The 13,838-nt window shown below is 54.5% G+C and overlaps 1 protein-coding gene across 3 annotated transcripts; it reads left to right on the top strand.

Annotated features, from left to right (window-relative positions):
- Positions 1–5,299: 5,299 nt before the first annotated feature.
- On the top strand, positions 5,300–12,688 carry PVALB (parvalbumin). Of its 3 annotated transcripts, XM_074949963.1 has the most exons (5): positions 5,300–5,353; positions 5,936–6,003; positions 7,793–7,925; positions 8,350–8,459; positions 12,182–12,272. In XM_074949963.1, the coding sequence occupies exons 2-5, from the start codon at positions 5,943–5,945 to the stop codon at positions 12,223–12,225; spliced, it is 348 nt and encodes a 115-aa protein (XP_074806064.1). In that variant the 5' UTR covers positions 5,300–5,353; positions 5,936–5,942; the 3' UTR covers positions 12,226–12,272. The 3 variants fall into 3 exon arrangements, with proteins under 3 accessions (XP_074806064.1, XP_074806071.1, XP_074806057.1); XM_074949970.1 differs by lacking the exons at positions 5,300–5,353; positions 12,182–12,272 and adding an exon at positions 12,497–12,688 and having other exon boundaries at positions 5,704–6,003; XM_074949956.1 differs by lacking the exon at positions 5,300–5,353 and having other exon boundaries at positions 5,704–6,003; positions 12,182–12,252.
- Positions 12,689–13,838: the final 1,150 nt, after the last annotated feature.

Below are 13,838 nucleotides of genomic sequence, written 5' to 3'. Positions count from 1 at the left end.
CTCCGTGTCTGAGCAGGGCTCTCGGCGATCAGTAAGGCAGCCATTTGCCCCAGATGTCAAACTGAACCCTTAGCACTACAAACTCCACAATAAAAGCGTCGCTTGCCAGTCTGCCAAGGGAACAGGTTTCGGGAGCTAGGGGAAGATGGGTGCCAAGGATTATTAATAGCGCCCCTTGATTAGCTAGGGGGGAGGTGAATGTGATACTGAGTGTGTCCCTGGGTAGCTGACACCGGTGAGGAGGGGGTATCACCCGCCGAAAATAGAAAAGGCCAGGAGCCTATATAAGTGGGGTTCCCAGCCTGGCTGTCACCTCCTTTGGCCACCTCCAAATCTAACAGCCCTTCCCACAGCACTTGGGAGTGTTCAGAAGGTAAGTAGCGAACAACTGGCCCACTTCCATAGCAAGGATCAATTCGTCCTGGCAGAGCGGGAGAGCAGGACTCCAGCCTGAGGGGAAAAAAGGGGAAATTCACCCCCTCCCCCCATAAATAACAGTAAAGGGAGATAGCAGAGAGCCCCTCTTTGGAGCCAACTGCCTGCAGGTGGAAGACTCCAGAGGAGAGACAGGACCGTGTGGAGGGGGAAATGACTACATAGTCAGGAGAAATGGAGGGAAAGCGAGGGGGAAATGGGAGGGGGAAAAGGGAAGGGTGGTGCAAACAACGGCATCTCCCGCAAGACCTGCTAGCAAACCTTATACACCAAAGCCCCCTGTTGCAGAAAGGAAATTGGCTCTTTCGACCTCAGCTCCCCTTGGGCAGCCGTTTGGATGCTGTGCAGAGTGCTCCATCCTTTCTGGCAAGGGAGTCCCAGGTTTCTGCCCAGCAGCTGCTGTACCTGGGGCAGAGGGGGGGCCGGATGGCTGTTGTTGCCAAGGTGCTGTCTGCGTTGCTTGGTGGTGGTGGCTTTATTGTTACTTTATATTTACATCGTGGGGCATGTTGCCTGCCTGCCTGCCACTAGCCCTGGGTGCACCCTGGCCCCAAAGCAGTTTCTATGACTCCAGGGACCAGTGAGCCGCAGTCACAGGTGGGGGAGAAAGCCTGAGTTGCAAGGCGGGGAAAGAAACCACTCTTTCGCACCCGGCTGCTTTGTGGGTCGCAGCCGACGGGAGAGAGCCTCCAGGGCCTGTCCACCAGGGCCCGCTCCCACAGGACACAAGCAGTGGCTTCTCTCTGTTATGCAAGTGACGGGGAGAGGATGTGAGCACCTGCTAAATTCCAAAGATCGTGTCAGGGGAGTTTTGCTGTTTCTCTTCAATGGCTGGGGGTTGCTGGGATGAAACCTGAGGGAGGCGTGCCATGGGCCAAGGGTTGGCGCGGTTGATGGGGATGGGCACGGAGCTCCGCAAGCCAGCTTCGGGGAAGACTTTGTCACCCTCTTGATATTTACTCGGGGCCAAATGCCGCTGCGATCGACCTGGCAAATGTCTTCGTGGCGAGGGGGGAGGCGAGAGAATTCGCTCGGGTCGGCTCAGAGGACAGGAAAACTGAACTGAGTCTGACCCGCGCTGCTGCACTTTAGGCTTGGCACAAGCCCTGCTCTGTTTGGGTCCGCTTTAGCCGCTGCTTAGGGGAGAGCTGCTCAGGGCTTGACCCAGACACCCAGGCGCCCTCTAGGTGCGGGGCTGTGGTTCACCTGCGGAGAAAGGAGTGACTGGCTCCTGCCAAGAGCAAATACAGCAAATGGGGACGAGAGGGGGCCAAAGATTCACCCACCGTCCGGCCTCCAGTGAGGTGACACCGTTGTTAAACAAAAGGACCCCAATATCTTAACATACACACACACACACACACAGGTGCGCTCAGTGGCATTATACCAGAACTATACCTGGACTTGGGGCAGGGGGGGCGTGTTCCCTTACGAAGCAGCTGAGGAGGAGTCATTGAGAGGATGAACAAAGTTTCTCCCGAAGCCTCTTTCGTCTCTGGGCCTGATGATCCTTCAAAATCTTAGGCAGCGCAGCCACACCATTACCTTCAACGGGAAGGAGTGGCGGGGGTGGAGCCCGCAGCTGTGCTGGAAGGCACGACACAGCCCGGCCCTTGGTTTAGTTACTCGACGTGCAGCCAATGTGCCGGCACCTCCGGCACGGATCTGCCCTAGTGTCCCCACGCTTCAGCGCCCCCGACACCTCCCGCACGGATCTGCCCTAGTGTCCCCACGCTTCAGAGCCCCCGGCACCTCCCGCACGGATCTGCCCCAGTGTCCTCACGCTTCAGAGCCCCCGGCACCTCCCGCACGGATCTGCCCCAGTGTCCCCACGCTTCAGAGCCCCCGGCACCTCCCGCACGGATCTGCCCCAGTGTCCCCACGCTTCAGAGCCCCCGGCACCTCCCGCACGGAACTGCCCCAGTGTCCCCATGCTTCAGCGCCCCCGGCACCTCCCGCACGGATCTGCCCTAGTGTCCCCACGCTTCAGAGCCCCCGGCATCTCCCGCACGGATCTGCCCCAGTGTCCCCACGCTTCAGAGCCCCCGGCACCTCCCGCACGGATCTGCCCCAGTGTCCCCACGCTTCAGAGCCCCCGGCACCTCCCGCACGGATCTGCCCTAGTGTCCCCACACTTCAGAGCCCCCGGCATCTCCCGCACGGATCTGCCCCAGTGTCCCCACGCTTCAGAGCCCCCGGCATCTCCCGCACGGATCTGCCCCAGTGTCCCCACGCTTCAGAGCCCCCGGCACCTCCCGCACGGATCTGCCCCAGTGTCCCCACGCTTCAGAGCCCCCGGCATCTCCCGCACGGAACTGCCCCAGTGTCCCCACGCTTCAGCGCCCCCGGCACCTCCCGCACGGATCTGCCCTAGTGTCCCCACGCTTCAGAGCCCCCGGCATCTCCCGCACGGATCTGCCCCAGTGTCCCCGCGCTTCAGAGCCCCCGGCACCTCCCGCACGGATCTGCCCCAGTGTCCCCACGCTTCAGAGCCCCCGGCACCTCCCGCACGGATCTGCCCCAGTGTCCCCACGCTTCAGAGCCCCCGGCACCTCCCGCACGGATCTGCCCCAGTGTCCCCACGCTTCAGAGCCCCCGGCATCTCCCGCACGGATCTGCCCCAGTGTCCCCACGCTTCAGAGCCCCCGGCACCTCCCGCACGGATCTGCCCCAGTGTCCCCACGCTTCAGAGCCCCCGGCACCTCCCGCACGGATCTGCCCCAGTGTCCCCACGCTTCAGAGCCCCCGGCACCTCCCGCACGGATCTGCCCTAGTGTCCCCACGCTTCAGAGCCCCCGGCACCTCCCGCACGGATCTGCCCCAGTGTCCCCACGCTTCAGAGCCCCCGGCACCTCCCGCACGGATCTGCCCCAGTGTCCCCACGCTTCAGAGCCCCCGGCACCTCCCGCACGGATCTGCCCCAGTGTCCCCACGCTTCAGAACCCCCGGCACCTCCCGCACGGATCTGCCCCAGTGTCCCCACGCTTCAGAGCCCCCGGCATCTCCCGCACGGATCTGCCCCTGTGTCCCCACGCTTCAGAGCCCCCGGCATCTCCCGCACGGATCTGCCCCTGTGTCCCCACGCTTCAGAGCCCCCGGCACCTCCCGCACGGATCTGCCCCAGTGTCCCCACGCTTCAGAGCCCCCGGCACCTCCCGCACGGATCTGCCCCAGTGTCCCCACGCTTCAGAGCCCCCGGCACCTCCCGCACGGATCTGCCCCAGTGTCCCCACGCTTCAGAGCCCCCGGCATCTCCCGCACGGATCTGCCCCTGTGTCCCCACGCTTCAGAGCCCCCGGCACCTCCCGCACGGATCTGCCCCAGTGTCCCCACGCTTCAGAGCCCCCGGCACCTCCCGCACGGATCTGCCCTAGTGTCCCCACGCTTCAGAGCCCCCGGCATCTCCCGCACGGATCTGCCCTAGTGTCCCCACGCTTCAGAGCCCCCGGCATCTCCCGCACGGATCTGCCCCAGTGTCCCCACGCTTCAGCGCCCCCGGCACCTCCCGCACGGATCTGCCCCAGTGTCCCCACGCTTCAGAGCCCCCGGCACCTCCCGCACGGATCTGCCCCAGTGTCCCCACGCTTCAGAGCCCCCGGCACCTCCCGCACGGATCTGCCCCAGTGTCCCCACGCTTCAGAGCCCCCGGCATCTCCCGCACGGATCTGCCCCTGTGTCCCCACGCTTCAGAGCCCCCGGCACCTCCCGCACGGATCTGCCCCAGTGTCCCCACGCTTCAGAGCCCCCGGCACCTCCCGCACGGATCTGCCCTAGTGTCCCCACGCTTCAGAGCCCCCGGCATCTCCCGCACGGATCTGCCCTAGTGTCCCCACGCTTCAGAGCCCCCGGCATCTCCCGCACGGATCTGCCCCAGTGTCCCCACGCTTCAGAGCCCCCGGCACCTCCCGCACGGATCTGCCCCAGTGTCCCCACTCTTCAGAGCCCCCGGCATCTCCCGCACGGATCTGCCCCAGTGTCCCCACGCTTCAGCGCCCCCGGCACCTCCCGCACGGATCTGCCCCAGTGTCCCCACGCTTCAGCGCCCCCGGCACCTCCCGCACGGATCTGCCCCTGTGTCCCCACGCTTCAGAGCCCCCGGCACCTCCCGCACGGATCTGCCCCAGTGTCCCCACGCTTCAGAGCCCCCGGCACCTCCCGCACGGATCTGCCCCAGTGTCCCCACGCTTCAGAGCCCCCGGCACCTCCCGCACGGATCTGCCCCAGTGTCCCCACGCTTCAGAGCCCCCGGCACCTCCCGCACGGATCTGCCCCAGTGTCCCCACGCTTCAGAGCCCCCGGCATCTCCCGCACGGATCTGCCCCAGTGTCCCCACGCTTCAGAGCCCCCGGCACCTCCCGCACGGATCTGCCCCAGTGTCCCCACGCTTCAGCGCCCCCGGCACCTCCCGCACGGAACTGCCCCAGTGTCCCCACGCTTCAGAGCCCCCGGCACCTCCCGCACGGATCTGCCCCAGTGTCCCCACGCTTCAGAGCCCCCGGCACCTCCCGCACGGATCTGCCCCAGTGTCCCCACGCTTCAGCGCCCCCGGCACCTCCCGCACGGATCTGCCCTAGTGTCCCCACGCTTCAGCGCCCCCGGCACCTCCCGCACGGAGCTGCCCTAGTGCCTGCCCTCGTGCCCCCGGCACCTTGCGCGGCAGAGGAGGGAGGTCGGGTGGATCATTTCTGTGAAGAGCAATGGGCAAGTCGCTTACCAGGCAATCCAGACAAACTTCCCGGGCGGCTGTGCCGGCTGCTCCCAGCGGTGACTGAGCAGCGCGGCACAAAGCCTGAGCAGCCTGCGCCCGCAGGACCGCACATCAGCACAGTTACTAGGGCACCTCCAGCTTCACCCTGCTGTCCTCGTGTCTGGCGTGTTGGGTGTCAGACCGGGGCTGTTTGTCAGCTACGGGGCTGGGGTGAAGAATTCAGCCCGGGGGCGGGTTAAGACGGGGGGCTCCCAAAGAGCCGAGGGCTGAAAGGTGCCGGGGGAGGGGGGCGGGGGGGAGAAGCGTCTCCAGCTAAGGCTAAGTTCCGTCCGCTCGCCCACCCCAGCTGGCGCGCGGCTTGACGCGGGGCGCCTGCTGCAGTGCCGTGCTCCGCGCCGCCGTGTGGAACCGGGACAGCGCACGTCTGATTTCCCCGCGCTGCACCACTCGCTCTGTCCCGCTGCACCCGGGAGTCTGCCCTTGACACAACTCCTCTGCCAGCCTAGATCGGCCCCTGGCGCTGCTTCAACGGGGCTTAGTCTGCAGCCTTCCAGAGAACCCCCCCCCCTCCCGCCGCCCCCATCCACACACCGACACGCACGTGCCCCAGAGTGCTTGTTTCCGCGGCCCACTTCGGCTAGCGGCCCTTCCCCCTCGAGAGCGGTCGCTGGCACGGGTCCAGCCCTTCCCGGTGTGCAGTCCCCAGCCGGCGCTGCAGCTTGGGTCATATGCGCAGGAATGATGAGAGAGGCACTGTTTAATCTTTTCGCACTTGCCTCTCCCTTCACCCAGCGGCAGGATGGCGATGGCGGACCTGCTCAGCGCGGAGGAGATCAAGGCGGCTGTGGGAGCCTTTTCAGGTGAGTGGCTTTTCCTCTCTCCCCGTGCGGGGCTGCGGTGCAATTGTGCTCCGCTCGGGGAAAGTCAGAGGAGCCGGCTGGATAAAACATCCGACGGGGATGGGGAGAAACGTGCAACGTGAGCATGTCGGGCTTATTAAACCCAGGGCTGTGTCCCCTGCAAACTTCCCCGGGACACTGGAGACGTGAAACGCTCCATTCATTCGAAGGAGAAGTAGGTAGCGAAAGCAGACAGACTCGGTTCCTAGGCACGAGATATTTCCAAACGGAACAAAGCTGTAGCCACACTAGGGAAGGATATGCCTGGGGAGTGGGGAACAGAGCCTGGGGGACCCCCCCGACCCCCAAATCCTGTCCCCAGCTTTGCAGCGCTCTCGGTTCTTGTTTCAGTGGCAGACGCAACTGCTGCGGTCTGTCCTGTTAGGGGTTTTTGCTTTTCAGGCTGAAGAGGAGTCGAGAGAGTGGGCTCAGCCTGCTGGGTTGCAGAAGCTTCCCGCAGGACAGATGGCTGCAGTGCGCCTTACTTCAGGCACAGATCGATGCCTCCCGTTTCAAACTCCCCCCGTTTCTCTCCGCCAGCGTTCGACAGGTGACCCCCCAAATAAACCGCACGCCGCTGCATCTGCGGCTCGGGCTTCTGCCGAGCAAGCGTCGGGATCTGTGTTCTCGGATGAACACGATCCACGACCCCCGCCCCCCAACTAAAACTCCCTTTTCCAGCCTGCAAAGGGGGAAGCCTCTTTCTTCTTCCTTCCCCTCCACACACAGAGCGCACAGCCGGGAAACTCGACAGCCCGGAGCTGACGGGACATCGGGCCCCGCTCTCTTCGCTCGGGCAGCTGCCTCCATGGTTCTAGGACCGCCACAAAGTCCCCGGGCACGTTGCCCCGGGTGGAATTAGCTAGGGCTCAGGACTCAAGCAGCTCCCACGAGCCCGAACCCCCTTATGTTGCTGTAAACCCAGAGATGCTACTGGGTAAGGATGCTTTGCAAACACAGCAGCCTACTGCACTTTGATTTCCCCTGACATCTCTCCAGCCCCCACTGTTATAGGGCTCCATAGGGGTGGAGGTGCTGGTGAGGGAGGGGAAAAGTGGGCCAGATAACCTCATCTTTCCCCCCTACTTATGCAGCACACGATCTTGCAGGGGCCATGCAGCACAGCAGTCCCGCCGACCGTGCCCCAGAATACAAACTACTTCTGCCTGTCCCTTTGGCTCCTAAAATGCTCCACTTGACATTCTGAAGCCAGGTGTGGGGAATGAGGAAATGGGAGATGTCACCATAAACTAGAGGCAGGTCTTCTCCAGGTCAGCCTGCACGGCTGAGCCGGGCAGAACTCTGATTTCCAAAAGGGGAAGTTTTAAAAATATGTTCGGTACAGTCTGACTCCAGTTCAGGTTTCAGGTGAACGCTCTTACTCCTCTTTGGGACATCTGGCAGTGTAGGCACTGGAGAGGAAGGGAGGAGGCCTGGGTTTAATTCCCCAACTCCCTCACTGCCTCTTAGGGTGACCTTGGGTAAGTCACTTCCCCCCTTCTGTACAGTGGGGGCACTGTCTCTGGCCCTTTGTCTATTCAGAGTTTAAGCTCTTTGGGGCAGTGACTGCATATTGCTCTGTCTATATACAAGGCCTAGCATAAAGGGGCCCTGACCTTGTGGCCTCTAGGAGTAGGATTAAGAAAGTGGGCTCTTTGTGGCAGAGGGAGAGAAAATCAGGAATATCTATACCAATGTGCCTCAGTAACCAGCCTACAACTAACCTAGCCTCACTCTTCTTCTCCCGCAGTTGCCGAATCCTTCTGCCACAAGAAGTTCTTTGAAATCGTGGGGCTGAAAAAGAAGAGCCAGGAAGATGTAAAGAAGGTTTTCCACATTCTTGATAAAGATCAAAGTGGCTTCATTGAGGAAGATGAGTTGAAGTAAGCAGGTCAAGTCCTCCCTCTGTCCTTACATTAAGCGGATGTGTTCATATTTTCATCTGAGTGAAACACACCCTAGTACGCAGTCCCATTCAGACTCCTAATTGCCCTGTCTTGGGCAGTGTCCAGTTGTTTGCATGGTTCAGCAGGGGGAGTAAACAGTTAAAAGTAGGATCAAATGTGTGTCGAGAGAAAGGTATCTAACTTTTATGTGAGTGATCTGTAGTCTAACTCCAACTCCTCCATCTCAAACAGTTCCAGGTGAGAGCACTCATTCTTTCCGTGTGATAAAGAAGGTCACCAACAGGGGCCAGGCCTTTGGATTCAATTGCATGTCTCAACACCACTGCTCGTCATCTCTAAAAACCAGGAACGTTAAACCCTACTGACCCAGCCTCCTCTTTGTCCCATGCCTTTTCTTTAGATTTGTACTGAAGGGCTTCACCCCTGATGGCAGAGACCTATCTGATAAAGAAACCAAGACGCTCCTGGCTGCTGGAGATAAGGATGGCGATGGCAAAATCGGCATTGATGGTAGGTGGCTTCAGGAGGGTCAAATTCTGCCCCTAGTACAGAGGTATAAGCCCCATAGGCTTCATTGCCAGTTGTGACCTTGTGGAGGGCAGATTAGGACTTTAGTTACATTTCAGGGCTTGCTAAATTTGTGGTACCTTCCTTGGTGCAGAAGTTGAGTCCCAACACTAGAGGGAGCAGGAATTCATAGAAACCCGGATTTAGCACAGGATGGGAGACAGCAAAGGCACTCACAAGGGGGAGAGAGATAAAGGGCCCCATCCAACCCTCACTGAAGTCAGTGGGAGTATTTCCATTGGTTGCAATGGGCTCAGGATCAGGCCCTCAGAGTTTACAGGAGCTGAATTTGGAGGCAGGGAGAGAGAGAGAGCACGAGCGAGCAAGCATACAGGAGCTGAAGAGCAGCATTTCTCCTTGATTAAAAAAAATCCTGTTTCACTTAAATGAGAACGTGATGCAAGACTTCTGATGGCTTAGCAAAGCGAATTCTTAACATTCAGTGTTGAGTAAGTCCATTGTGCAGCCTCACTGTCTATCCAAGTTCCCACCATATGCATGACACCGACAATCTTCACAGGGAAGATGGGGAAACCTGTCATTTAACTTCATTAACCATCAAGATTATAGCATCAGGCTTACAAGAAAGGGGCACATTTTTGTCCACAGCATGGCTAGAAATTTGGAAACCGATATTTCGCTCTTGCTGGCAACTTCTTGTCAAAATAGTCCACAGACTGCATTTCTCCCTTCTTTTCTCTCCTCCACATTACCGAGGCTCATTGGAACAGATATGAAGTTGTGCAGGTCTGAATGAATCCTTTCCCTCCATTATAAGAAAGGAGGTGGAAGGGGGAGGGGGTTCTAGCTGGATCATTATGCCAACTCAGCAGTAGAAAATCACTTTGTAACCTCCCATCATCCTGACAGCTCCTTTGACAGGGTGAAAATTGGAAACATCTCAGTTTTTCCTTCAGATAGTCCTGTCTCTTAGTATTATCCATTCTCTTGGATTTATAAAGGTGTGGTCTTCAAATGGTGTGCAAAATACAAGGGAAAGTGAGGTTACCTAACATGATCTCACAGTTTATAGGGTAGAAACAGAAGGGATAGCATACAAAATTACCCAATGAGAGAGGTGACAAATAAGATACGCTCAGCTGCCTGACCATGGCACATCAGTAGAACAGTGTCTATGGGCCTATTTCCAGGCTAAATCCTCTTAAGTTCTCAGGCCCTGATACGTCACAGTGACATAGGAGCAAAGCGAGCTGTTGCTGACTACTAGCAGCCGTCTTGAACTCAGGGTTCTAGGTCATAAATCTCAGATACTTTCACATGCTTTATTACTGACCGAGCCTTTCCAGTCCCACTCAAATCAGTGGCTCGGTTCCCAGAGATCTAGACAGGAGTGCAATTTGCAGGAATCAAGTCATCTGAAGATCCTAGTAAGGATGCTCATAGTTGGTTGGCCAATGTGATTGCTCCTGTTTTGCAGCCACAGAGCTATCTCAGTTGAGTTAAAAGAAACCTCTACTTATGAAATGTTTCAGACTCATCTTGGCTTATATGAAAGAGAACGGTGTTGGCATCTCTTAAATTAATGGTGTGGCCAACATTTAAAAAAAAAAAAGGGAAGCAATGCCTGCGAGCAGACCTATTCTATGAGAGCAATCTGGAGTATCTCCTCAGCCAAGTCTCCTCTCCCATCAGTTTCGCACCTGTGAAAGTCCACCGAATTCTGTGGATTTACCCTAGTGTAAGTGTGAAGGGAATCAAGATCCTGATTCTTTTTCCTTGCACACTTCTGGCCAACACCCCCACCGAGCAACATTCCAGAGCTCTCCTCCCTCCCAAGCCTCGTTCTACTAGCAAACTGCTGCACCAGTGAGGCGTGGAGTGTGTGGCAATTTACCTGTTGTGAGGGACAGAGCAAAGAGAAATGGTGATAAGCAACATGTTTGAGACACTTTGCCCTGTCTCACAATATGCCTGATTCACCAACCATGAAAGCCTCAGCAGCTGGAACTCCCACAGCTATTTCTTAGCTTTGGTATTTTTCAATTTTGATGCTATGTTTTCTGCTACAGAAACACTGGATTTTTTTTTCTAATAAATGAATTGTCCTCCTTCACCCCGGGTCCATCCCTTGGGTCAAGTTTTCAAACACCACCCTGATCATTAGCTGACTATGGAGATCCAGCCTTTTGCAGATGATGGTAATGAATTGGATATCCCCTCAGTCTAGTTCCCAGCAGCCCATAACAGTTCTGAGAGATGAAGGATTGGCATTCCTGTCTTCTAAAGATTGATTTGAGCATGCCAGGTCCACCTGTTCCTCAGTTCTTTCATTGTAGACTTCCATCTTAGCTGTCCTATGGAGCTTCCTTCAGAATCATGTGTCAGATTAGGAATGATCTCAGATCTCCTGTTCAGAGCTCATCTCTGCTTCCACACACAATTCAGGAATTATTCCAAAAAAAAAATCTATCTATACTTCTGGCTAAATGGATCAAGATTTATATTTTGGGGCTGGCCTGCCAATCTAAAAGTGTTGAAAACATGGGGCCTACTCCTGCAAGGTGCTGAGCTGTCTCTTGAGAGGTACTGAATCCCTTCATCTTTCATTGGATTCAGTCAAAATTGAGGGACCAGAACAACCTCCAAGCCCAGGTCCATGTTACCCAGGAGGGTGACCATCCTCCAGACCTCATCTCCCAGACTGAAGGGGAAATGCTACTGAGGCCACAGTCAGTTTCAGGGGAGGTGAGTCTAGCCTTCCACAGTCCCTCAGCTGGAAGACATCACCATCATCATCATCACCACCACCACCACCTGCTCAGATTCCAAGGGCACAAGAGAAAACCAAAAAAAGGAAGGTTTGTACTTGGTCATTTTTGACCTCTTATGTGCTATTGGACAAATAAATCATACCCTTCAGTTCCTCCAGCTGCCTGACGCTGCTAGGCCTGTGATGTCAGAAGCCATGTTCTCCAGGGAAAAGATCGGAAAAAAAGAGCCAAACTTTTATTCAGGTAGATCACAACCTTTATCTAGTACATGCATTCAAGCTCCACTCCAGCTGAGGTTCTGGGAATACTTCTAATTCTACCAGTCATTTTCTCAGAACTCTGTCACGAAATATGTTCAGACTTCAAATCCACTATTTGTTGGCTCAAGAGACTAAAAGAAAAATCAGGAGGGGGTAAAAAATGCTCTGATGAGTTTCTCTTTTGCACTCTTGTGTGTCCCAAAATAATGTATTACCGGTTTGGAGAGAGAAATGATTAGTCTATAATAAATTCAGAGATTCCCTGTGGTAGTTCAATGAAATACCACAGGGTTTGTGCTGGGTCCTCTGCAATGTTGAGGGAAAGTCTGCTGATGGTCCAAAGAGCATTTCAAAATAAAGTGAAAATAAGTTTTACATAATTAGAACTCTAGAATTTGTTTAGAATACTTAAATGTGATATACTGGGAATATAGGAATCATTCACAGACATGTAAAATATAGAGGTTATTCATATACATAATGTATTTTATTAAATAAATAGCTTTGAACTATGTTGACAATATACAATAATAGCATCAATATAACTATTACTTTAGAAAATATCTGTCTATAGCCATGATTAATGTATTTGCAGATGTGCTGCCAGCCACTGACAGAGTGGAATCCACCTCACTACAAAATTTATATCCAGTGCTTGCCTTCTTCCTTTTAGGTGATGTCTGTTGGGTTCACAAAGGAAACCGACTTTGTGACTAAGGAGTACGGCATAGCTAAAGAGACTGGCCAAGCAGGCACCAACGGGCAGTCTGGGTGGATTGACATATCCTGAATTCCCTCTTTGGCTTCTCAAAAATGGTTTAGCTTCACTGTGAGGTTTTCTGACCCACAATCTGACCCTCTGATTCATTTTGGTTTATAAGCCACTCAATTATTGTAAAAGGTTGTTAATGAAGTTGCCCCTGCTGTCTCGGTGATGCTGTGAACCTCTAACATGCTTCTTAATTTAAACAAATTTTCTCTTCTCCAGAATTCATAACTTTGGTGGCTGAATCATAAAGCCTTTGACCAATCTGAACCTTCCATCTGCCCTTCACCACCTGATTCCAGCCAACTCCTGCTGACCTCCTTGGCTCCTGTTCTATTTATTTTTGTTATTTTATACTCCCACCCTGTTCTCTGCAGCCCTGTAACTCCGTAATTGTGCTGAAAGATGCTGTTAAAATAAAGGTCACTGATTTTGGCTCTACTTTCTGACTATCACATGTTCCTTCTTTCATTTAGGTTTGGGGTATGTTTGAGAGGAAGGGGATATTTTCTTATGATTTTGTGCTGAAACCATGTCTGCTATTGTATCTCTGGTTAGGGTAAGGTGGGAAAGCATTAAAATAATTATTTGGGGGTGAAATATACCTAGAGTGACTCATTCAGTCAACATCCCTGCATTGGGGTAAGACTGATTTCACTCTCCTTAAACCATCTCTGATAGATGGGTGCGTACACAAAGCCTTGACAAATATCTAGCACTGGCAATCACATAAGCTCATTTGGCAGTTTGTTCCTCTGACTTACCTGTTCTTCTAGCTATAAAGCATTTCCTAATATTTAGCCTATATTTTCCCCGATTCATTTCAGTGATCAAGACACTGCTCCCCAGATGTACTGTTTGTTAAATGTGTCCGGTGCTTAGAGATCTTTGGAGGAAAGGTTCTCCAGAAATATCAGTTGGCATCAGTCACGCAGGGGGATAATTCACACCACTGAAAATACAAACCTTTCTGGGATGGAGCGCAGTGTGTATTGACTAGCAATACGACACAACTACTTAGGCCTGGAAATGAAAAACGATTCACCAGATGAAGGCACAGGAGGGAAAAAAAAGTAAATACACAGCAGAGATTTGGCCACGATGCCTGTGTTAAAACACCTACTTGTGATGAAGAGTATCACGTAAGTGTTACGACTAGTACTAGGTACTGAGTCACCACCATCACATCATACAGAACACCACCCTCTAGTGCTGTGGCCACCAACACCGCTCTGTGAAGCCAGCCAGCCCTCCATAGCACCATTCCCCAGGACATTGCTCCGTGTGGACTCAGAAGGAAGCATGCTTATGGAAGTTTGTGTTCCTACAAAAGGAGTCCACACGGGAGCTTTTGCAGAACTACAATGCTAATGGATGGATGGGTGTGAAGAACACATTCATCTTCATGAAGTCTAAGTAAATGAAGATGGAGTAACAAAGCAAGATAGTGTTTGCTAACTTGATGGCTTTTTCTCAGCAGCTGCTGACCTCAAGTGGCAATAAGTGGTAATTACACTGAGAGTAGTCACAGGGCTCACTAGGCAAGTGTAACATAGACTCATCC

The sequence above is a fragment of the Natator depressus genome, chromosome 1, assembly GCF_965152275.1.
Source record: "Natator depressus isolate rNatDep1 chromosome 1, rNatDep2.hap1, whole genome shotgun sequence".
Lineage (NCBI taxonomy): Eukaryota > Metazoa > Chordata > Testudines > Cheloniidae > Natator > Natator depressus.
This window is presented reverse-complemented; position numbering and strand designations above follow the sequence as displayed.